Source organism: Canis aureus, chromosome 36, assembly GCF_053574225.1.
Source record: "Canis aureus isolate CA01 chromosome 36, VMU_Caureus_v.1.0, whole genome shotgun sequence".
Taxonomy (NCBI): domain Eukaryota; kingdom Metazoa; phylum Chordata; class Mammalia; order Carnivora; family Canidae; genus Canis; species Canis aureus.
The window spans coordinates 7,883,491-7,906,223 of NC_135646.1; the positions used below are offsets into that span (position 1 = coordinate 7,883,491).

At 41.5% G+C, this 22,733-nt stretch overlaps 1 protein-coding gene across 2 annotated transcripts in view; it reads left to right on the forward strand.

Moving 5' to 3' along the window:
- PECR (peroxisomal trans-2-enoyl-CoA reductase) overlaps positions 1-13,452 on the forward strand; it is a 29,407-nt gene extending 15,955 nt beyond the window's left edge. Inside the window, exons 6-8 of one of the 2 annotated variants that reach the window (XM_077885709.1) lie at positions 2,488-2,598; positions 9,925-10,036; positions 13,049-13,452. In XM_077885709.1, the coding sequence (XP_077741835.1) occupies positions 2,488-2,598; positions 9,925-10,036; positions 13,049-13,134 (309 nt within the window). In that variant the 3' untranslated portion in view covers positions 13,135-13,452. Of the gene's footprint in view, positions 1-2,487; positions 2,599-2,681; positions 4,333-9,924; positions 10,037-13,048 lie in introns of those variants that run through there. The other variant, XM_077885710.1, reaches the window with a different exon arrangement.
- The last annotated feature ends 9,281 nt before the right edge of the window (positions 13,453-22,733 follow it).

Genomic DNA, 22,733 nt, shown 5'->3' on the forward strand with positions numbered 1-22,733 from the left:
CTGTCTCTCTCTCTCTGTTGCTCATGAATAAATAAATAAAATCTTTAAAAAAATTAAAAAAATAAAATAAAATAAAATAAAAATAGATAAAATTGGAAAGAGGTATTCTGTGATTTCTGTGATTTACAACCAGACTGTCAAGTTTACATTTAGCCGATGATTCTTTTTTTTTTTTTTTTTTTAGTATATGTGCTGCTGAAGTGAGCACTAAGCCAATGATTCTAGATCTTGTCAATATATTAGAATTATCTATGAAATGCTTAAAAAATATTGATATGTAAGCCTGACTCCAAACTATGGAATCTAGGCATTGGTATTTTTATTTTTTAGTATTTTTTATTTTTTTAAAAGATTATTTATTTATTTATTTATTTATTCATTCATTCATTCATGAGAGACACACAGAGAGAGGCAGAGACACAGGCAGAGAAAGAAGCAGGTTCCTTGCAAGGAGCCTGATGTGGGACTTGATCCCGGAACCCCAGGATCATGCCCAGAGCCAAAGGCAGACACTCAACCGCTGAGGCACCCAGGTGTCCCTAGGCATTGGTATTTTTAAAAGCCACCTAGGAAATTTAAATGTACAGTGAAGATTGAGAACCACTGTTTTAAAGAACGAATTTTGCCAGATTATTTTGTTATTTCTCAGTATATCCTTAGTGCTTCATTAGGAGAGAGAGAAAAAAACCAAAGTCTAGTTCAAGTTAAAGATCGATTAGAAGTCAAGAGAAAATGTCTCGGCGACATACTGTAAATTGTAGAGGAAAAAATCATAATACGTTCAAATCATGATATGTTCAATTTCATTTTTTGTGAGACAACATATAGCTTAAGCCTCCTTGGGTATTGCATATTGGCCATGTACTCCAGGAGAAAGGTCACGTGAAACATCTCATTCATCCTGCAAAACTCAGCTCGTATCCACTTCTCTGTGATGTTTTTTGGTTATTGCTAAGATAGTAATCATCCCTGTATCTGAAACTATAATAACATCTGTGGGTATTATCTACAGGTCTCTCTATATAGTATCTGCAGATATTGTTACCCATGCTACTCGGTGAGAACTAAGCAAGTCACTGGAGAAATCTCATCTCTAACAGATTGCAGACTTGCCACCAGAAACTTCATTTCCCTTCAGTACCTCACAGCTGACCTGACCTTACCCACACTACACTCATGTATTTCTAGGAAAAAAAAATCATTACAGTTCCATTCTTTGTGTTGATATCTTGGAATACTGGCCCCCAAAAGTGCATTTCTTGAAAACGTTTAATGGTATGTTAGTGTTACTAAAATCACATTTGTTCTCTAGAGGCATTTTGTCTAAACCTTAATATTTCTAGAAGATTTCACCCTCTTTATTTTATTTTATTTTGAGGGGTGGGAGGGGCAGAGGGAGAAGAAGGGATGGGGAAAGACCGAGGGAGAGGGACAAGCAGACTCCCTGCTGAGTGTAGACCCTTATGTGGGGCTCAATCTCACCCCCTGAGATCATGACCTGAGCTGAAATCAAAAGTCAGATGCTTAACTGACTGAACCACCTGGGCACCCCTCATACTCTTTAAATAGAAGGTTCCAAATTGTTTGATTGGAAACCAGTATATTACCCATTATCATTTGGAATAATTCATGCCACCAAATTCTCCCATCTTCCTTTCATTCCTTTTGTTCACTCTCTTCCTCCCCATAACCTCTGCTGTACTTATGAGTCAGTAACAAATAGCTTTATCATGTGTTACACAGTTGTGAGTAATTTTCTTGACTTTATAAACCCTAGAAAACTAGTAAAAGCTAAATAAAAGAATTCCCCCAAAATTAAAATTTTAATTCCTTTATATTGGATTCAGATGTTTTCTCTGTGATTTCACCATAGTGAAAAACCCATGAAAACATTGACTTTTCTAAGTCTCCCATAACAATAGCCCAGGCTTCTATTATAAAACAGAGAAGCCTGGTGGAAGTTCCCTATCTCCCTATCCCCAGAGAAGTGCCTCTCTGATCTATTCATTTAATTATGTTTTTAGAAAACCTGTCTTTTCAGGAAAAATCTAGGGCTTGGCTGGTCATTAAGGGAGAGGAAGTCACAAAATGAGTTCATCAGATATTCCATTTATAATTATGGTTAATGGTACTTCGATGATACTGAGAAAAATTAATATTAGAAATGTTGATTTTTCTATTAAACTTAAGCCACTTACTTTCTGGCATTGGTCAATGACCTCCTTGATGTCTTTGTGACTTTAAAATTTAGTTTTATGGGGGCACCACCTGGGTGGCTCAGTGGTTGAGCATCCACCTTAGGCTCAGGTCGTGATCCTGGGGTCCTGGGATCAAGTTCCACATTGTGCTCCCTGGGGGGAGACTGCTTATCCCTCTGCCTGTGTCTCTTCCTCTATCTCTGTGTCTCTTATGAATAAATAAAATCTTAAAAAAATAAAATTTAGTTTTATGTACTTTATTCTGTTCTTGTTTTATTCTCAAACATAGGGAACCATTTATTCCCCGAGTGCTGTTGACAACTATGGTCCTTTGGCAGAAAACACGTTTGCAGGGTACTTTGAGAAAATCCCAGCTAAGCGAATTGGAGTGCCTGAGGAGGTAATGTATATTTCTAACATCGATTCCAATTGCTTTCTTTTATACTTTGGAAAATTGTAACACTTGGTGTCCTTTTCACACAGTCTGGTTGGCTGATGGAGATGAGTGCTCCCATTGCCACCAGCCCATTTTCCCTGCACTTTCTGGCTCTGTGACTTGCACACTCACAGCAGTCTTTATCCGGGATTGACTGCAGTGTGAATCAAGAACAGCATGGTTTTATTGTTTCATTGCACTTTTCAGTAGTGTTATTTAATCACATGGCCTTTGTTGGTACACAGGACCCTAAACCAAATCAGGTGATTATGGCTAGGGTGGAGTTCCATACTCGATTTCTGTAAGGTGGCCAGATTTAAGTATGTAGAAATCAGAAGTTTTCTTAAAGGCCAGCAATATTAGTCTTAAAATACAATGAAAAAAAGGCTATCTTTTCTACAACAATAATAAAAATGGAAATACTTGACATAAGCTTAGCTCTCACTGACATGAAATTTATTCCTGAAGAACAGGAAAACAAGAATACATAGAGAGACATGTCATATTCCTCAATGGAGAGAATCAATTTTATTAAAATCAAGTTTCCCTTTGGTGACGGAGGGTAGCTACCCTTGTGCTGAGGGTAGCATCACAGAGTTATGAAAAACTATGTTGTACACCTGAAACTAACGTAACATCGTGTGTCAACTGTGCTTCAATTAAAAAATAATAAAAAATAAAAATAAATAAAATCAAGTTTCTCTAAATTAATGCACACATTTAATATTGTACTGGAATTAAACACACAGATTCTAAAGTTGGTCTAGAAAAATATTAATGCAAAAACACCAAAAAAATGTTTTGAAAAAGAATAATGGGGGGATTTGACCTTTGCAATATTAGAACATATTATAATGCTGTACTTATTTAGGATATCTGGTGCTGGCACTAGAATAGATTTTAGTGGAAGAGAATGCACTCCTATATCAGTACCATGTATATATGAGGAGTTTATACAGCAAAAGTAGCATTTCAAATCTGTGAAGATAGGATAGCATAAGACTTACGGCAATTGGCTGTTTAATTAGAAATAAATTAGGCCTCCTGTCTCATATCACATACAAAACAATTTTCAAATATATTAACGTGCTAAATGTAAAAGCAAAACCATAAAACTCTTAAAATGTTTTCTAATTTCTAAATGAGCTTTCATTGTTATTTTGATATATTTCTTTCCATAAACTTGCTATGCATACCCCAAAATACCTGTGTTTATTGACTTTGTTACAAAATGGGATTCTACTGTATGTACTTTTCTGCAACTTGCTACGGATATACCATGTTATGTTTAATTAGGCTCCATTGTTGCACATTTAGATTCCATATTTTCAATATTGTAGTATATCTGCAGTGAACATCCTTGAACACAGATATGCACTCTTGTGTGAGGGGTAACTTCTAGAATTCCTGAAGTAAAATAGTTCTGCAAAATACGTTTTTAGAAGATATAGTTAAATCAGACATTTGATGGGCCATTTTAAGCAAGATGCTTAGATTTCTATTCTGAAAACCGAGAAGGGTTTTAAAGGATTTTAATCAAGGGGATGATATGATCAAATTTTTATTTTGGACAGAACACTCCTTTTGTTTACATGAACTATATTGTCTCTACTGTATAGAAATCAAAACTGAGAAGTAAGAAATATTTATCTGTTCATTTAAGATAATAGTAATAAAGGCATTACATGTTAAAATAAATATTTTTTATTTTTTTAATTTTAAAAAATACTTTATTCATTTATTCATGAGAGACACAGAGATAGAGGTAGACACATAGGCAGAGGGAAAAGCAGGCTCCCCATGGGGAGGCTGATGTGGGACTGTCCAAGTGAGCCAAAGGCAGACAGTCAACCACTGAATCACCCAGGCAGCCCCTGTTTTTTTATTTTTTAAGATTTATTTATTTAAAAATTTTTTTGAAGATTTTATTTATTTATTCATGAGAGACACAGAGAGAGAGCCAGAGACACAGGCAGAGAGAGAAGCAGGCTCCATGCAGGGAGCCCAATGTAGGACTTGATCCCAGGACCCCAGGATCACACCCTGGGCTGAACGCAGACACTCAACTGCTGAGCCACATGGGCATCCCTAAATATTTTTTAAAGAATAAATATTTTTAATTAAAAATGGCTGTATTTTGAAAAGCAAAAGAAAGCCATTTTTTTTTTTGCATTTGCTTTACACTTTTTAAGTCACTTTAATGTATGGCTTAACAGAATACAACTGGACTCGCACATCTGAGTCTGCATTCCATATATTGCTATATGTTGTTCTGTTTAAAGCATATGAAGAAAATCCAGCTTCATGTACATGTACAATTGGAAAAGGGAGGAGTGTTTTAGCAATCTTTTTAGATGATTGTGGATATTCTTTGATGTTTGACAAGTGGCTGTTTCTTTTTTTTTTTTATGTGTGTTTTGTTATTTTTTTTAAAATTTTTATTTATTTATGATAGTCACACAGAGAGAGAGAGGCAGAGACACAGGCAGAGGGAGAAGCAGGCTCCATGCACCAGGAGCCCGACGTGGGATTCGATCCCGGGTCTCCAGGATTGCGCCCTGGGCCAAAGGCAGGCGCCAAACCGCTGCGCCACCCAGGGATCCCAAGTGGCTGTTTCTTAAAGATAAGGTTGCAATGTAGGGGGATATCAAACCATGTCAGTGAACCTTTTGTAATCAGTTACATTAAAATCCATTGGGCTTTCTTTGCACTTTGATTAGATCTCTCACCCACAGATGATTTTGTGACATCAGTTATTGCTCTTTTTTTGGGAAACACTGGTCCACCAAGTTATGGAAATCTTCTAGATGTTGACACACAATCCATTATACAATATCAAAAGATCACATGTGGGAGGAGTCCAAGATGGCAGAGGAGTTCATTTTGTCTGGTCCCAGGAATTCAGCTAGATAACTATCAAATCGTCCTGAACACCTGTGAACTCAGCTGGAGATCTAAAAGAGAACTGCTGCAGTTCTACAAATAGAAAAGCAACTGGTTTCTACAAGAATGACAAAATGGGCTGAGTGAAGTAAGTCAATCGGAGAAGGACAAACATTATATGTTCTTATTCATTTGGGGAATATAAATAATAGTGAAAGGGAATATAAGGGAAGGGAGAAGAAATGTGTGGGAAATATCGGAAAGGGAGACAGAACGTAAAGACTGCTAACTCTGGGAAACGAACTAGGGGTGGTAGAAGGGGAGGAGGGCGGGGGGTGGGAGTGAATGGGTGACGGGCACTGGGGGTTATTCTGTATGTTAGTAAATTGAACACCAATAAAAAATAAATTAAAAAAAAAAAGAATGACAAAATGGAAAAACTCACCTAAAAAAAGAGAACAAGAGGGAGTACTGACTGCCAGGGACCTAATCAACATAGATATAAGTAGGATGTCAGAGTTAGAGTTCAGAATAATCGTCATAAAGATACTACGTGGGGATGCCTGGATGGCTCAGTGGTTGAGCATCTGCCTTTGGCTCAGGGCATGATCCCGCGGTCTGGGATTTGAGTCTTGCATCAGGCTCCCTCTGGGGAGCCTGCTTCTCCCTATGCCCGTGTCTCTGCCTCTCTTTGTGTGTCTCTCATAAACAAATAAATAAAATCTTAAAAAAAATTATATCTGTGCTTGAAAAAAGCATAGAAGGCACTAGAGAATCCCTTTATGGAGAAATAAAAGAATTAAAATCTAATCAAGTCAAAATCAAAAAGGCTATTAATGAGATGCAATAAGTGGAGGCTCTAACTGCTAGGATAAATAAGAAGAAAGAATTCGATATAGAAGATACCATGAACTAGTGATATCGAATGATAGAGAATAAAGTAGCTGAGAAAAAGATAAACAACCACTGGATCACAAAGGGAGAATTCAAGAGATAAGTGATACCGTAAAGCAAAATAATATTAGAATAATTGAGATCTCAGAGGAAGAGGAAAGAAAAAGAGAGGCAGAAGGTATATTTGAGCAAATTATAGCTGAGAATTTCCCTAATCTGGGGAAGGAATCAGGCATTCAAGTCCAGGAGGCACAGAGAACCTCCCTCAAAATCAATAAAAATAGGTCAGCACCTTGACCTATAGTAGTGAATCTTGCAAATCTCAGAGACAAAGAGAAAATCCTGAAAGCCCCTTGCAACAAGAGGCCCATAACCTACAAGGGTAGAAACATAAGGCTGGCAGCAGCCTTATGTATATGAATTTAGTGCCATTGTATTACCTGCAAGGTCACTATTTCTGTGTATTGTCTCTGTTCCTTTCTGGTCTATATTACTTTTGGGCTCTCTCTTTGTTTAAAGGATCCTCTTTAATATTTCTAGCAGGGCTGGTTCAGTAACCACAAATTCTTTTAGTTTCTGTTTCTCCTGGAACTCTTTATCTCTCCTATTTTGAATGACAAGCTTTGCTGGATAAATTATTCTTGGCTGCATGTTTTTCTCCTTTAGCACCCTGAATATATCATGGCAGTCCTTTCTGGCCTACCAGGTCTCTGCGAATAGGTCTGCTGCCAGCCTATCTGGGTTTAGGTTTTATTTGCTGTTTTTCTCCAGCTCCTTTAGGTATAAGGTTAGGAAGTGTATTTAAGACCTTTCTTGTCCTTGAGAAAGGTTTGTATTGCTATATCCTTCCCTCTTAGGACTGCCTTTGCTGCATCCCAAAGGTTTTGAACAGTTGTGTTTTTATTTCCATTTGTTACCATGAATTTTTAAAATTCTTCTTTAATTTCCTGCTTGACCCATTCATTTTCCAGTAGGATGCTTTTTAGCCTCCATGTCTATAAGCCTAAACCCAGCAGGAGAAGAAAGTTGATAAAGATTAGAGTAGAAATCAATGAAATGGAAACCAAAAGAACAGTAGAACAGATCAATGAAACTAGGAGATGGTTCTTTGAAAGAATTAATAAGATTGATTAACCCCTAGCCAGACTTACCAAAAAGGAAAGAGAAAGAACTCAAATAAATGAAATCACGAATAAAAGAGGACAGATCATGACCAACAGTGAAAAAATACAATTTTAAGAACATATAATGAGCAACGATATGCCAACAAATCAGGCAATCTGGAAGAAATGGATGCATTCCTAGAGATGTATAAACTACCAAAACTGAAACAGGGAAAAATAGAAAACCTGAACAGACCCATAATCAAGAAAATTGAAGCAGTCATCGAAAACCTCCCAACAAGGGTCCAGGGCCAGATGGCTTCCAAGGAGAATCTGACCAAATATTTAAAGGAGAATTAATACCTATTCTTCTGAAGCTGTTTCAAAAAATAAAAATGGAAGGAAAACTTCCAAATTCTTTCTATGTGGCCAGCAATACCTTGATCCCAAAACCAAAGACCCCATCAAAAAAGAGAATTACGGATCAACATCCCTGATGAACACGGATGTCAAAATTCTCACCAAGATACTAGCCAATAGGATCCAACAGTACATTAAAAGGATTATTCACCATGACCAAGTGGGATTTATTCCTGGGCTGCAAGGGTGGTTCAAGTATCCCGGTATGAATAACCATAGTATGTTAGTCATTCAAGTTAAAAATGGTCTTTCATGAAGAGAGTGACTAGTTCAACTAGTTCAACTGTTAGACTTCGCTATGGAGCAGAAAAGCTAATGTGTAGTTCCCACTTGATAACACAGGATATTAAAGGATACTGCTAGCCTTTAATCATGTTTACTGATTGATACAACTCTTGTGAATGGCTTGGTGCCTCAAATCCATCCATCAAATGGATTTTGTTAAAATGAAAGTTAAGGAGAACCTATCTGAAGATAGTACGATAGTGCCTCGTTAATTTGGTAATTATAAAAATTGTATTAGTTCAGTTTAGCTCTGCATTGAGCTCCCAAAGCAAATCAGGCATCATGAATATTTATCTTTTACCTAGCACATGGTTTCGGTTCAGTTCAGTATCATTTAATGGTGCCTGGTCTGTGGACAAAATGCTGTAGCAGGAGCTGGGTGATGCAACATCCCTTCATTTTAAGGGGAGAGATGGATGAAGATCCTTCATTCTATGAACATGTATTAAGTACTTATTTTTATCTTAAATACAGGAGGCCATCAGTCAATCTTTCAAACAAAATTCAGCACAAAGCCACATTTATTGCAGGTCAGGCACAGTCTCTTTGAACAGAGCAAACTAGAACTCTTTCTCTTTTGGTGGGGGCAAGTGTGGTTTTAGGGGTCTGGAAGTCATGGTTATGGGGACGAGAGGGTTCTTGTTTGGCTGGCATCAGAAAGGAGCTTTTTGGGGTGAGTTGTCATTGATTGATTATACAGGCTAATATAAATCAGTCCTGGTGGTTACTTTTGATCATAGCTCAGAACTATCTGTCCCTTCTCAGGGCTGGGGGAAGTTTTCAATGATTAACTACCTGCACTAGGGATGCATGGGTGGCCCAGCAGTTGAGCATCTACCTTTGGCTCAGGGCCTGATTCTGGAGTCCCGGGATCGAGTCCCACGTTGGGCTCCCCGCAGGGAGCCTGCTTCTACCTCTGCCTGTGTCTCTGCCTCTATCTGTGTGTCTCTCATGAATAAATACATAAAGTCTTTTTAAAAATTATCTGCACTACTGCTGTCCAGTAGAAATATCGTAATAGTTACATAGGTAATTCTAAGGTAACTAGTATCCGCATTAAGAAAAGTAAAAAGAAATGAAATGAAGATTGTGATAGTAATTTAATATACAATAGATAATAATATAAATAATTATATATTATTATTAATAAGGTTTTACTCAATCCAATATATCTAAACATCATTTTACGTTCTGTAGACTTTGCGTTCTTCTCTCCATACCAGTTCTTCAAAACCTAGTGTGTATTTTGCGCTTACAGCACATGTCAATTCAGAGTAACCACGCGGGCTATTTCAGGGACAAGAACAGAAAAGGCACAGGATGGTGTGGACAAGTGGGTTATGGTGGGCAACAATAGATGGGAGGAGCTGGGCTGTCAGGAAGAAGCAAGCCATGTGTTCACCTGGCTTATTCACATTGTGTGGCTTATTTGACCCTATATAATAATAATAAATTATATTAATATAATATATTATATATTATAATAATAATGTTCCTTCACCTCCTGCCATGCTAGTCACGTTTTTTAATGGTTCTCAGATAGAAAAAGGCATTTATTTGTCCATGTGCTGTCAGGTTGTGGTGCACGCCGACTTCAGGACTCATGTTACAGTTGTGTTTCCAGATGTGTTTCCTTGGGCGGGGAGGCAGCCCCCGGTGGGGAGCCTCTGCTTTTCTGTATGCACATGTGTGCTTCTGTTTCCAGATCTCCTCGGTGGTCTGCTTCCTGCTGTCTCCTGCAGCTTCCTTCATCACTGGACAGTTGGTGAACGTGGACGGGGGCCAGTCTCTGTATACGCACATATTCGACGTACCAGGTGAGCCCTCAAGAGATGCGCCATCACTAACTGTCTGCCCTTGCAGGTGCAGGTGCTTAATTTCTTAAGCAGTTACGTGTAAATGATTAGGGTTGACTCTCATGGCACATCAAAAATGTACAAAATGTTTATCTTCCTGATAGGATCTTTAAAGGAAATGTTCCCAGTCGAAGAAAACATCTAAGTATTTTTTTATCGTAGTACATTGCTTTATATATTTTAAAAATTGCCTGTGTGTGCAGAGGTTGGTGGAATTTTAACCTTGAAAAATATACTCGATATGATATATGTATAAGGAGGAGATAGAAGAGGCAAAAGGTTGCTGTATTTTTAAGATTTAATTCCTTCTTTTTCCTTTAATAAGTGGCTTGTATATCTGAGCAGAAGAATCAGACCTATTAGGTGGGTGGGGTCCACGGTACTATTTTACGTGATCTTTGGGATATATATATTGAGTGAGACCATATGATTTTGCTGTATTCAACTATATTTAATATACAAAAGCAGTAGTTTTAGAAGGCTCAACCAGGGACACCTGGGTGGCTTAGTGGTTGATCACCTGCCTTGGGCTCAGGGCACCATCCCAGGGTCCTGGGGTCGAGTCCCACACCGGGCTCCCTGCAGGGAGTCTGCTTCTCCCTCTGCCTGTGTCTCTGCCTCTCTCTCTCTGTGTCTCTCATGAGTAAATAAATAAAATCTTAAAAAAAAAAGGTTCAACCAGATATAGATGTTGCATACAAATATAAAATTCAGAAGTATTTTCACTGTTGCTAAAGAGTGTTAAGTGGCTACTAGCAAATTAAAATGTAGCTGATGTAATGCATGTATATTTTTTTTTAAGATTTATTTATTTCAGTGAGAGAGAGAGTACATGCACATGCAGGGGAGAGGGGCAGAGGGAGAGGGAGAGAGAGTCTCCAGCAGACTCTGTACTGAGTGTGGAGTCCGACAAGGGGCTCGATCTCACTATCCTGACATCAGACCTGAACTGAAACCAAGGGCCTAGTCGGACACCGAACTGACTGTGCCACCCAGGTACCCCACATGTGTATTTTAATTTCATAGCAGGGACCTAGGTTCCTCTTCCACAGAAGAGTACTAACAATCTACACAAGGCTTCAGACCTTCTTTGCATTAATAAGTGATTAGTATGGGACTTCAACATTATTTATTATTTCCCCCTCCCATCTATATTTCTTTACTAATAACATCAGTGTGGTAATGTGCATAAGATATCGTGGTTTTAAGGCTCGTGTTTTGAAAAACAGAAATGCCGACCTGTTATGCAGTAGTTTTCAGATAGTATTTAAAGTGGCCAGGGCGGGAGGGTATTTGTCACTTTTCTTTTAGAAAGGGAAAGTAACCCCAGGTGGCTGCTTCTCCAGGCCTCCAGTGAAATAATTTTCTTTTGTAATTCCAACACTTTTGTTTTTTAAGATTTTATTTAGTTGAGAGAGTGAGCACAGGAGGAGGGGCAGGAGAGAGAATCGCAAGCAGACTCCATGCTGAGCTCAGAGCTGGATGTGGGGGCTCCCTCTCACCACCTTGTGATCATGACCTGAGCTGAAACCAAGAGCCAGAAGCTTAACAGACTGCACCTCGTAGATGTCCAAAACACTGTATTTATTAGCGTAAAAATATTTTTTAAGTTTTTGGCAAAATCAGCTGCAGCAATTTTTCTTTTTTTTAAAGTTATTTCTACCTCTTTTTTTTTTTTAAGATTTTATATTTATTTACTCATGAGAGACACAGAGAGAGGCAGAGACACAGGCAGAGGGAGAAGCAGGCTCCATGCAGGGAGCCCGATGTGGGACTCAATCCCGGGACTCCAGGATCACACCCTGGGCTGAAGGCAGGCATTAAACCGCTGCGCCACCCAGGGATCCCTACAGCAATTTTTCAAGAATATACTTCCCCGAAACAACGAGTGGAAATAGGGAGCCTTTCTGTCCTGTGTTTTCTTTAAGATTGCCAGCTCTGGAGTGACAAGGCCTGGGGTGGAAGCCCCACTCGACTCTTACTAGCTGTGTGATCTTGGGAAAATTAATTTCTGTAGCCTTCCGATTTCTTTTCTGCAAAGTGTGGTCACTTACAGCATTTTCTGAGTAAACAGTTGGGAGTATTTAATTAGATAATGCACATTTAAAGCCCTGTATCAGATCCGATGCTTTTAGCTGCAGCTCACACTGGCCTAAGCAGGAAGGGCATTTATTGGCCCACAGCACTGAACAGCAAACAGAATCATCTGCTCATTGAGCTCATCAGGACAATTTTTTTTTTTTTCTGTAATGTTGGCTTTATCTTAAGATGGACTCTGCTGGTTGCAGGATGGCTGCCTGCCACCCTGAAAGCCCCTCGCTTCTTTGTTCACAGGCAGCTGGACAGAGAGAGGGGAGGGGAATGACTTTGTTACAGCATTTCTAGCAGAGTTCTGAGACCTACTCTGTTTTGGACAAGCTTATGTGAGTGGCCACCCTCACCCAGGGGGATGGCGTGCCCTGATTGACTTAGCTCAGTTGGTGATCTAAGTGGGGCCACTTTCCAGAACCTCATGGATTCCCAAGTAGAAGTGGAAGCTTACTTGGAAAGAGAGGATGAGGGACTAGATGCTGGGCAGGCAACTATGTGTGCCCGGTACCAAGTACACACGTGGTTTTCAAGTCATCCTGGTTACTAAGGACGTGGTATGTATTGAGTGGCTGCAGTATGCCAAGTGCTCTACATAGGCTGTCACATTTAATCTTCACAACTTTAGAAGACAAGTGTCTGCAATCGATGAGGAAACAGGCTCAGGAAGAGGAACGTCTCCAAATTTGAAAAAGCCAGTGCATGGCAGGGCTGGGATTCAAAACCGGGATTTTCTCAAGACCTTTGCCAGTTGTCCTAATGATTTCTTTTTCTTGCTGAGAAAAGGGGTAAGCCAGGGAAAATAAGGGGGTTTGCTGGAAACTAAGGGGACTAAGGAGGGTTATAGGTTTGCGCTTGACATGAAGTTTTCCACTTCCTTAACAGATCATGACAACTGGCCTGATGGAGCAGGGGACGTTTCCTTTGTCAAACATTTGAAGAATACTTTCAAGAGTAAAAGCAAGCTCTAAGCTAAGGAAACTATAGAGGTATCTCTGGTCTCCAAATGCCTTAATATATCAAGAATGCACCTTGGTACTTTACGGGAGCTAATAATTTGTATGCAGCAATCACTATCTGCCTTTTTAACGTTATCAAATTGTACTTATGCAAAAACTATTCCCAAAATAAGTGCATTTTTAAGCCCCAACCAACACCATGTGATTAAAGATTTCTTTTTTAGGAATGGTGCTTAGCATACATTGTGATTGTGCCTTTTATTTCTAAGAAAGATATTTGAAAAATGAATATTTATTTCTAAGAAAGATATTTGAAAAAAAGATATTTGAGGGATCCCTGGGTGGCGCAGCGGTTTGGCGCCTGCCTTTGGCCCAGGGTGCGATCCTGGAGACCCGGGATTGAATCCCACGTCGGGCTTCCGGTGCATGGAGCCTGCTTCTCCCTCTGCCTGTGTCTCTGCCTCTCTCTCTCTCTCTCACTTTGTGCCTATCATAAATAAATAAAAAATTAAAAAAAAAAAAAAAGATATTTGAAAAATGAAAATCAAATTGTACTTATGCAAAAACTATTCCCAAAATAAGTGCATTTTTAAGCCCCAACCAACACCATGTGATTAAAGATTTCTTTTTTAGGAATGGTGCTTAGCATACATTGTGATTGTGCCTTTTATTTCTAAGAAAAATATTTGAAAATTTCAAAAAAAATTTGAAAATGATATTTTTCAAAAAGATATTTGAAAAAAAAAATTTGAAAAATGAAACAATTTCAAATTGATAATAGAGGTATCATGATCTCCCAAAAGGTTTTAGTATTTAATTGTAGAGGTGGGAAGTAAATCTAAATTGTGGCATCATGATGATTCTTCAAACTAAAAATATACAGTGACTCATATTTCATAGTAGATATCATGCTTTTGGATCCATAAAACTTTATGGTAATTATCAATGTGTGATTTGTTTTGTTCACAAAATCAACTTCGTATAAGCCTCTTAATTCAAAAGAAAAATGAAGTTATATGTAGTATTTCTTGGTAGTACTTGATTTGTGTCTTAAGTTCCAATATAAAGTATTCCCTTTTCTTTTTCTTTTTTAATAAATTTATTTTTTATTGGTGTTCAATTTACCAAAAGTATTCCCTTTTCTTCATGTTTCTTTTTTGTATGCAAAACAATTGTTAAATGTCATGCAAATGTATTAGGCTTCAGTATTCTGCTTTCAACTGATTTTTTTTGGGCAATGATCCTGACTTCTGAGATGCCATTTATAAATTATGTACATTCATCTTTTTATTAAACCTCTTTCAATTGACTTATTCCCTCTTGACGTCGAGTATTTTCTTTTCTTTATCAATAATTCTCAGTGCAACGTAAAGATCTCCCTTGACTTCTAAAGGGTTATCTCCTGATAAACCCATTGTTAGTTGATAATATTGTCAAGTCAAAAATGCATTAATACACCCAACTTAGTGAACATCAGTGGCTTAGCCTAGTCTCCCTTAAACATGCCCAGAACACTCGGGCAAGATCATCTCATGCAGACTATGTGGTATTCAAGTGTTCACTGTAATTTATTGAGTACTGTGCTCAAAGTGAAAACCAGAATGGCGTATGGGTGCAGAGGGGTTGTCAGTGTCTTGGTTATTTTCCCCCTTGAGTGTGTGGCTGACTGGGAGCTACGGCTGTCTGCCACTGCCCAACATCAGGAGAGAGAGACTGTGTCCTGCACATCATCAGCCTGGGATAAATTCAAAATTTGAAATACTGTTTCTACTGAAAACCTACCACTTTCACACCATAGTAAAGTTGAAATATCATGAAGCAAACCATCATTAACTTGACAACAGCTGTATCTAATTCCCTATTCTCTGGGAAGGGACCCACAAATCTGCCATTTTACCAGGCTCCCACCTAGGCCCAGGACCAGGGTGAGGCAAAGGAGATGCCTACGGAGCAGCATTAAAGAGACGCTCGCTCTTGGATCTGCCCAAGTGCAGCGTCACAGTACACACTCAGCTGTACATTTGGTGTCCATGCTATTAGTGGAGGAAGATCAGAAATCTTTTCCTTCTAGACAACACGTTACAATGGCCTCTGGACATGATATTACCATAGTTGTTAAGAATTACAAGCCACGTTAGAGAGCAGACAAGCCCCAATGCAGGTTGGTGTGGAAGATGGAAGAGACAGGGCAGGGCTTGCTTTTCAGATTACCTCACGCTGATGACTGCAGGCAGCCCTATAAATCTCCAGTGTTGTCCTTGTTTACTTCTACCGAAGGCATGGAGGCCACCCCTCGTAACATGAGACTTAGCTACATCTTATTAGATCTTCCCTTTAGACCAATTATTGGACAGCTGATCATCATCTGTATTCTAGAATCATAAGTCTACTCCCCAGGACTTCTACACATTTCATGATAGTGTCCTGTAGGGAATGTTCTTTTGCTACTACATGTACTAAATTTTTCTGTGGACTAAATATTTCTGAATAAACTTAATCGCTCAATAATTTTGAGGCCCTGTGTGGTCAGCATTATGGTAGGAATTAGGTGTGAGGTACTGGGAAGAAAAAAAAAAAACCACGGACCTTGCCCCCACAGAGCTTACAAGAGCAAGAGAGAGAAACATGAGTCAAGCCACACACAAATTTAAACCTCCCAAATCTTCTAGGTGCCCTAAAGGGGTGCACCCCTTTAGATCATGGTGCAAAAGGCGTATAACAGAAAGAAAAAAACATCTAGAGGAAAAAAAAAACAATTCTAATCATCAATCGTGTTAAAAGAGTTTGTTGAGAAGACGACCTTTGTGGATGTTATCTCTCCCCCGCACACACTGCTCTTTTCATTCATGGCCTGTGCTAGTTGAGGTCCTCTGGGAAGCAGGTGGCAAGATGGCATGAGGTGTGCATGAGACTTGGGGAATGTGCCTGCAGAAGGTGGAGGGCAGGGAGCCCAGGAAGTCAGCAGCAGCCTTCAGACTGTGGAGCCAGGCTGACGGTTGTAAAAGAGAGAAAAGGACAGGAGTAGGCAGGAAGCATCTCAGCTTGCAGCAAAGGCTTGCAGCCTTCTTAGGCCAGATTTGTTGCATGTGAGCCTTCACAGTGGGGGGCAGAGGGGTCCCAGGAGACGCCTGGAAGGTTCTCTGGGTTCCACATGTGCACTCCTTGTCCTCACTGTACAAAAGTGGCTCTGCTCCTCCTGCTGGTGAGGGCAACTCCTTTTTTTTCACCAGCTAGTGCCTGAATATAGCAGGCCAATGTGCCCTGGGATCGACCACAGTTCGTAGCACAGTGGGACCTTACTGTGTCCCCTGGCGAGGGTTGCCTCCTTTGGGACCATGACTTCCAGTGCTGCAGAATCCAGAAACGGATGGGAAGTGGTAAGTAGAACCACTCCCTCTTACTCATTGGTTCCCAGAAATGGTCCCAAAGCCTTTGGGGAAACGCATCCTGAAAGATGGTACTCCATCCTTTCAGAAGCTTGCTGGCACGTCATGTGTGCGTTGGTTGTCCTAGTCCTTTGTGAGGCTGGCTGCTTCTAGAAGCACAGTGTGTGAGATACAATCAAGGTTTCATGGTCAGGGACCCACTCGCCCACCTTTAACTGGGAAGTGAGTCACCTGATTGGATGCTGTTGTGTGGGATTCTGTGCCTTGGATCAGACTTTTTTTTTTTTTTTAAGATTTTATCTATTTATTCATGAGAGACACACAGAGAGAGAGGCAGAGACACAGGCAGAAGGAGAAGCAAGCTCCGTACAGGGAGCCCAACGTGGGACTCGATCCCAGGGCTCCAGGATCACACCCTGGGCTGAAGGCAGATGCTCAACCGCTGAGCCCCCCAGGCATCCCAAGAATGGCCAATTCTTAGCTGGAATAGGTATCTGTCACTATGAGCTAGCTAGCTAGCACAGGGGATGGGAGTAATGAGAGACTGGCTAGTGGGAAGTAAGGAGAACTGTAAAGAATATGGGAATAGGGGCACCTGGCTGGCTTAGTTGATAGAGCATGCAAGTCTTGATCTCAGAATGGTAAGGTTGAGCCCCACATTGGGCATAGAGATTACTTTAAAAAAAGAGAGAGAGAGAGAATATGGGAATAGCAGATAAAGGGCAGCTCCTGAGCTGAGATGGCAATTAATAATTACGTTCCCCAAGGCCCAAGCGGTGCATTTCTGGGCTGCCACGTGCCTATATCCCACGACTGTAAGACAGTTACCGTTGGCCCCTTTTACTTCCAGTGCTATCCCAAGGCTTGGCTCAAAGAAGGGTACCCTGTGGACTAACTGTGGAACACCAGCCTACCTGGACACTGCCTTCTTGGGAAGCCAAGACCTGGCTGCAGAGTTTCCACCTGAGCTTTAGTTTCTCTCCTTCATCTCTTCTGCACTCCTCACTTGCACGGATTTCACTTTAACGAGAAGAAAGAAAAAAGTCGTGTAAATGAAAACTTACAGCCTGCAGCCCACCCATCGACCCCTGAGACGTGCAGAGCGTGATGCTCCTTGAGGAGTTCACGGCCTCCTTCCCAGCTTCATGTGGGTATTTCAACAAAGGCTAAAAGCGACATCACCTTGAGAATCGTTAAATTTTGAAGGTCCTAGAGGACCCTGCCTCCAGCCTCCAGCACAGGAAATTCCTTGGAGACCTACATCATCTCCCCCGCTGCTCCCTCCACAGGCCTCAAATGTCTAAGAGCCACCTCTCAGGCTGCCAGATGCAGCTCTTCTGCCCAAGGCTCCTGCCCCGAGTTACTATAAAATCACCTTTTTGCAAGAAGCTCTCACGAGTTGTTTCTTGGCCGTTCACTATTGAGCCCAGACTTCAAGTCACAGCCTCCTCACTGAAGTGGCTGCCGGTTGAAATCTGCTCAACTCCTGGGAAGATTTGAAACCACATTCCAGAAACATGTATTAGATCGTGATACTAGGGAGCATCTGGTTCTTTTTAAAAAAAAAAAAAAAAAAGATTTTTATTTATTTATTCATGAGAGACACAGAGAGAGAGGCAGAGACACAGGCAGAGGGAGAAGCAGGCCCCATGCGGGGAGCCCGACGTGGGACTCGATCCCGGGTCCCCAGGTTCAGGCCCTGGGCCCAAGGCGGCGTTCGAACTGCTGAGCCACCGGGGTTGCCCCATGGCTCTTGTTTTATGACAGCTCTCCAAAGGGATATTTACGAGCAGCCCTGGTGGCTCAGCGGGTTAGCGCCGCCTTCGGCCCAGGGTGTGATCCTGGAGCCCCAAGATCAAGTCCTGCGTCGGGCTCCCTGCATGGAGCCTGCTTCTCCCTCTGCCTGTCTGTGCCTCTCTCTTTCTGTGTGTCTCATGAATGAATAAATAAACTCTTTAAAAACAAAAACAAAAACAAAACAAAACAAAACAAAGGGATATTTGAATCTCCGGTTATCCAGTTATCCAAAGGGACATGCTCAAGCTTGTGGACGATACGATTTATGATTTGTCTGGTCCCCAGCGCCCCCTGTTGGCTAGTGTCCGCTTCCACGCAGCTGTGTCCGGGCCCCGCTTTCTCAGCTCTTCCACGGAGCCAGAGGCACGTCCTGCCCTAGTGGGAGTCGGATGGTGGGGACCCGCAAGGCTTAGGCCGGCAGCGTCCACGCTGCATTCCCGGGGGCTCCTTGCTCGGCTCATCGAGCCAGGCCCTCCTCCCTGTTTCCATGTGCAGCCTCCAAACTTGCTCCCCTAAGGCCTGTCAGTTCCCTAAAAGGAAACTTCTTGAAAACCTCTCCTGGGGACACCTAGGTGGCTCAGCGTTTGAGCATCTGTCTTCAGCTCAGGGCGTGATCCTGGGGTCCTGGGATCGAGTCCCACATCGGGCTCCCTGCACGGAATCTGCTTCTCCCTCTGCCTGTGTCTCTGCCTCTCTCTCTGTGTCTCTCATGAATAAATGAATAAAACCTTTAAAAAAAAGAAAGAAAACCTCCCTGATTGAGGCCACTTTGGGTTATGAACAACCTGTGTGCTCACTGGACTCTTACATCCTATCCGTCTGCTTCCTTTGCCCTTTCCCGTCTGTTCCAGCAGAGCTCTGGGTAGACTCTCTGCTTCCAGGCTTTTAGAGTCGGCTGGAGTCCAACCCCCTGGTTTTAAACCCCAGCTTCGACCACTTACTCTTGTCACAGCTTTGAGACAACTGAGACATTTGGATATGGATTGGGCATTAGTAGATATTATTAAATAATTACTTGTCATTAGATGTGATAATAGCAGGGCGGTTACTTTTTTTTTTTTTTAATGTCCTTCCCTATTAGGGAAGAAATTATAGTTGGGATTTGCTTTTAAATACTCTAGTTTAGGGGCACCTGAGTGGCTCAGTGGGTCATGATTCCAGGGTCCTGGGATCCAGCCCTGTATTGGGCTCTCTGCTCAGTGGGGAGCCTGCTTCTCCTCCCTCTGCCTGCCGCTCTGCCTACCTGTGTACACTCTTTTGTTCTGTCAGATAAATAAAATCTTAAAAAAAAATACTCAAGTTTAAAGAAAAGTGGGGGAGGCGAAGGGATCAGGTGACAGGAATGACAGATGGTTAATTCTACTCTTCTCTCTACCTTTGGGTAAGTATGGAAATTCCTAAAATAAAAAAAAATTGCAAAATAAAAATGGTCTCCTTAATTACTTGTGTAGAGGGTAACATGGGGAAGAAGTAGTTGGCTTTATAAATAAAGGTTATTTGGGAGAAACAGGAGGGGGCCTGCACGTGACATCCAGTGGTTCATGGGGGTACACGGGTATGGCAGGAGTGAAAGACCAGGTTCTAAATGGAACATGTATTTGGTGGTACAAAGCTGTTGCCTCTTAACCTGAACTCTGTGCTACAGGCACTGGGCCTAATCCAAGTTTCTTGGTCAGCCTCCCACGCTGGTTGGCTAGCATTCCCAGTTAGTCAGCCCTAGCACAAGCCAGTTGGGTAAACGTGTAGAGTTGCAAGAAGTGAACAGTCATCCAATTATTCCGGTGACATTAATATATTGAATTCATATGCTCGAATGGGGAAATTGATATCCAATTGGTAAATTTAGAAAAACTCAAACAAATAAGTAATGTAAAAACGATATTCCTTGATTCTCTTGACTATTTGGACCATAAGCTTTTGTTTTCATCTGCAGAGACTGAGTCACAAATTTAGTTAGTCTGAGTATGGACTCAACAGAATTACCTCTTTTTTAAAATTTTTTTTAAGGTTTTAAATGTATTTATTCATGAGAGACACAGACAGAGAAGAGACAGAGAGAGGCAGAGACATAGGCAGAGGGAGAAGCGGGCTTCCAGAAAGGAGCCCAGTGTGGGACTGGATCCTGGACTCCAGGATCACGCCCTGAGCCCAAGACAGATGCTGAACCGCTGAGCAACGCCCCCCTCCCCAGTCCCTACAGAATTACCTTTTTTCAAATGCTGATACTTACCATAAACTTAAGTAGTAAAGATTTTTTTTTTCAAAGGAGTCATTTCTATGGGTGATTCACAGTAATGGTCGTTTGGAATTGCTTATCCAATTGAAATAAAGGCTGTATGTCCCAAAGCCGATTTTGTTGAATTTCTTTGGCTCCTTGTTTTCAGATGAACCAAAAGAGGGGACTGGTCTATTTCTCCCTTGGGAAAGATTGACGTGTGAGGCACTGAGTCTAGATTTGGGGTTAGTGGGATTGACTGAGACGGGGAGGGAGAAGGAGCCACCATTCTCTATTGTTAGGATGAAGATTAGGGGAATCAGGGAGGGTGGGTGCCTTTATTGGATGCTCAGTAGTCCTTGGAGGAATGAAACTGAGGGGATTTCACTAAGATACAGAAGACGTTTTGTTGAGCAAGCAAAGGGGGTGTGTGTATAGACATGGGCCTTGTGGTTGCCTTCTTCAAATTGGAGAACAGAAATATATTGCCCACAGGGGGGCCTGGGTGGCTCAGCCGTTGAGCCTCTGCCTTCGATTCAGGTTGTGATCCTGGGGTCCTGGGATCTAGTCCCGCATCAGGCTCCCCGCAGGGAGCCTGCTTCTCCCTCTGCCTATGTCTCTGCCTCTCTCTCTCTCTGTCTCTCATTAATAAATAAATTTTAAAAATCTTTAAAGGAAGTAATCTTTAAAATAAATTACTTCCTTTATATAAGATAGTAAATCAAGCTGATAAAGCAAGTAGCAATAATCACATCGGACGAAATAGAAAAACAATAATCAACGATGGGTGGCACATGCTGGTCGGGAAGCGAGGACTTGCTGCCCAGTTGAGCAGTGCCGTGGCGGGTTTACAGTTTGGCTGGAGCCATTTGAAGCCTCGCGGCTGAATACTGAGATGGTCCTTCAAGACCTCGGTCTACATTGGTGGTGTAGCTGTAGCAGCTTCCCATCTGTTGAGCAAAAGAAGGCTCTCGAACCCATTTCAGATCGTTAGCCCATCTCCCAAGAGACTGTGAGGCATTTACAGTGGACAACCACGAGGAGACAGCATGGAGAACTACAGAAGCGGGTTGCACGAAATCCTTTTGGGGAGCTGTACCTGGTACATTTGCTTGTACAACTTGCAGGGTTCTGGCCTGCTCATGTATCTCTGTGTGTTATGGAGAAATGTGATAAAACTGAATGGAAAACTTAAAAACCCTCTGTCATAAACTTGATTGTCTATTAACACTCAGATTGGTAGGATTCAGGCCTAAAGTTGAGGCAAACTTTTGGGGGCCTCTCACAGCCAAGGACGGGGCTCCCTTCTCCAACATTACAGTTATGACACATGGCTTCTCTCATTTTGTAACTTCGTGTCACCTTGCACGTAGGGAGTGCTTAATAAATGTTTATTGAGTAGAATTTAATCAGATTAGGAACAAGTGTGGTATAATTAATGGACCCAGGCTTATGTTTAATTTTACTTGGCTCTAATATGGGAGATTTGGCAGGCAGGAGAACACTTGGGATTACAGGGGGTGGTAGTACTTCTAGAGGTGTGGAATGGTCTTGCCCCCACATCTGAAAACGTGAGGATTGAGACCAGGTATCAGAGTGGTGTGGGTCACGGCAGCGTAGTCACTCATGACAGTAGAGTTAGAGAGGGGGACATGGTTAGAACAGGAATATGGTGAGAGCAGTATAATTAGCTCGGGGAGTCTGGTTAAGATAGTTGAACATGGGGCAGCCCGGGTGGCTCAGTGGTTTAGTGCTGCCTCCAGCCCAGGGTATGATCCTGGAGACCTGAGATCGAGTCCCACGTCCGGCTCCCTGCATGGAGCCTGCTTCTCCCTCTGCCTGTGTCTTTGCCTCTCTCTCTCTCTGTGTCCCTCATGAATAAATAAATAAAATCTTAAAAAAAAAAGATAGTTGAACATGGAAAAGATGGGGATGAGGGAAGGAAGGGACACACTGTAGGAATCAAAAGGTTGAGCACCTTGGGGCGCAGGTGAATATGGAAGATGTCAGTGTCAAAATTTTGCAAATTTTGTTCTGGGTGGATTTGCTCTGCGTAATATTCTGAGGATGAGCACTGCTTATTTCTCATCTTTGCACTCCGCAAGAGGCCTGGCCCGACGCCTTGCTTATAAAGTTGGCATTCAGTACATATTTGTGAGATTGAATACTTTGGCTATGTAAGGAGATGGCGCAGAATATGGTTAAAGCTCATG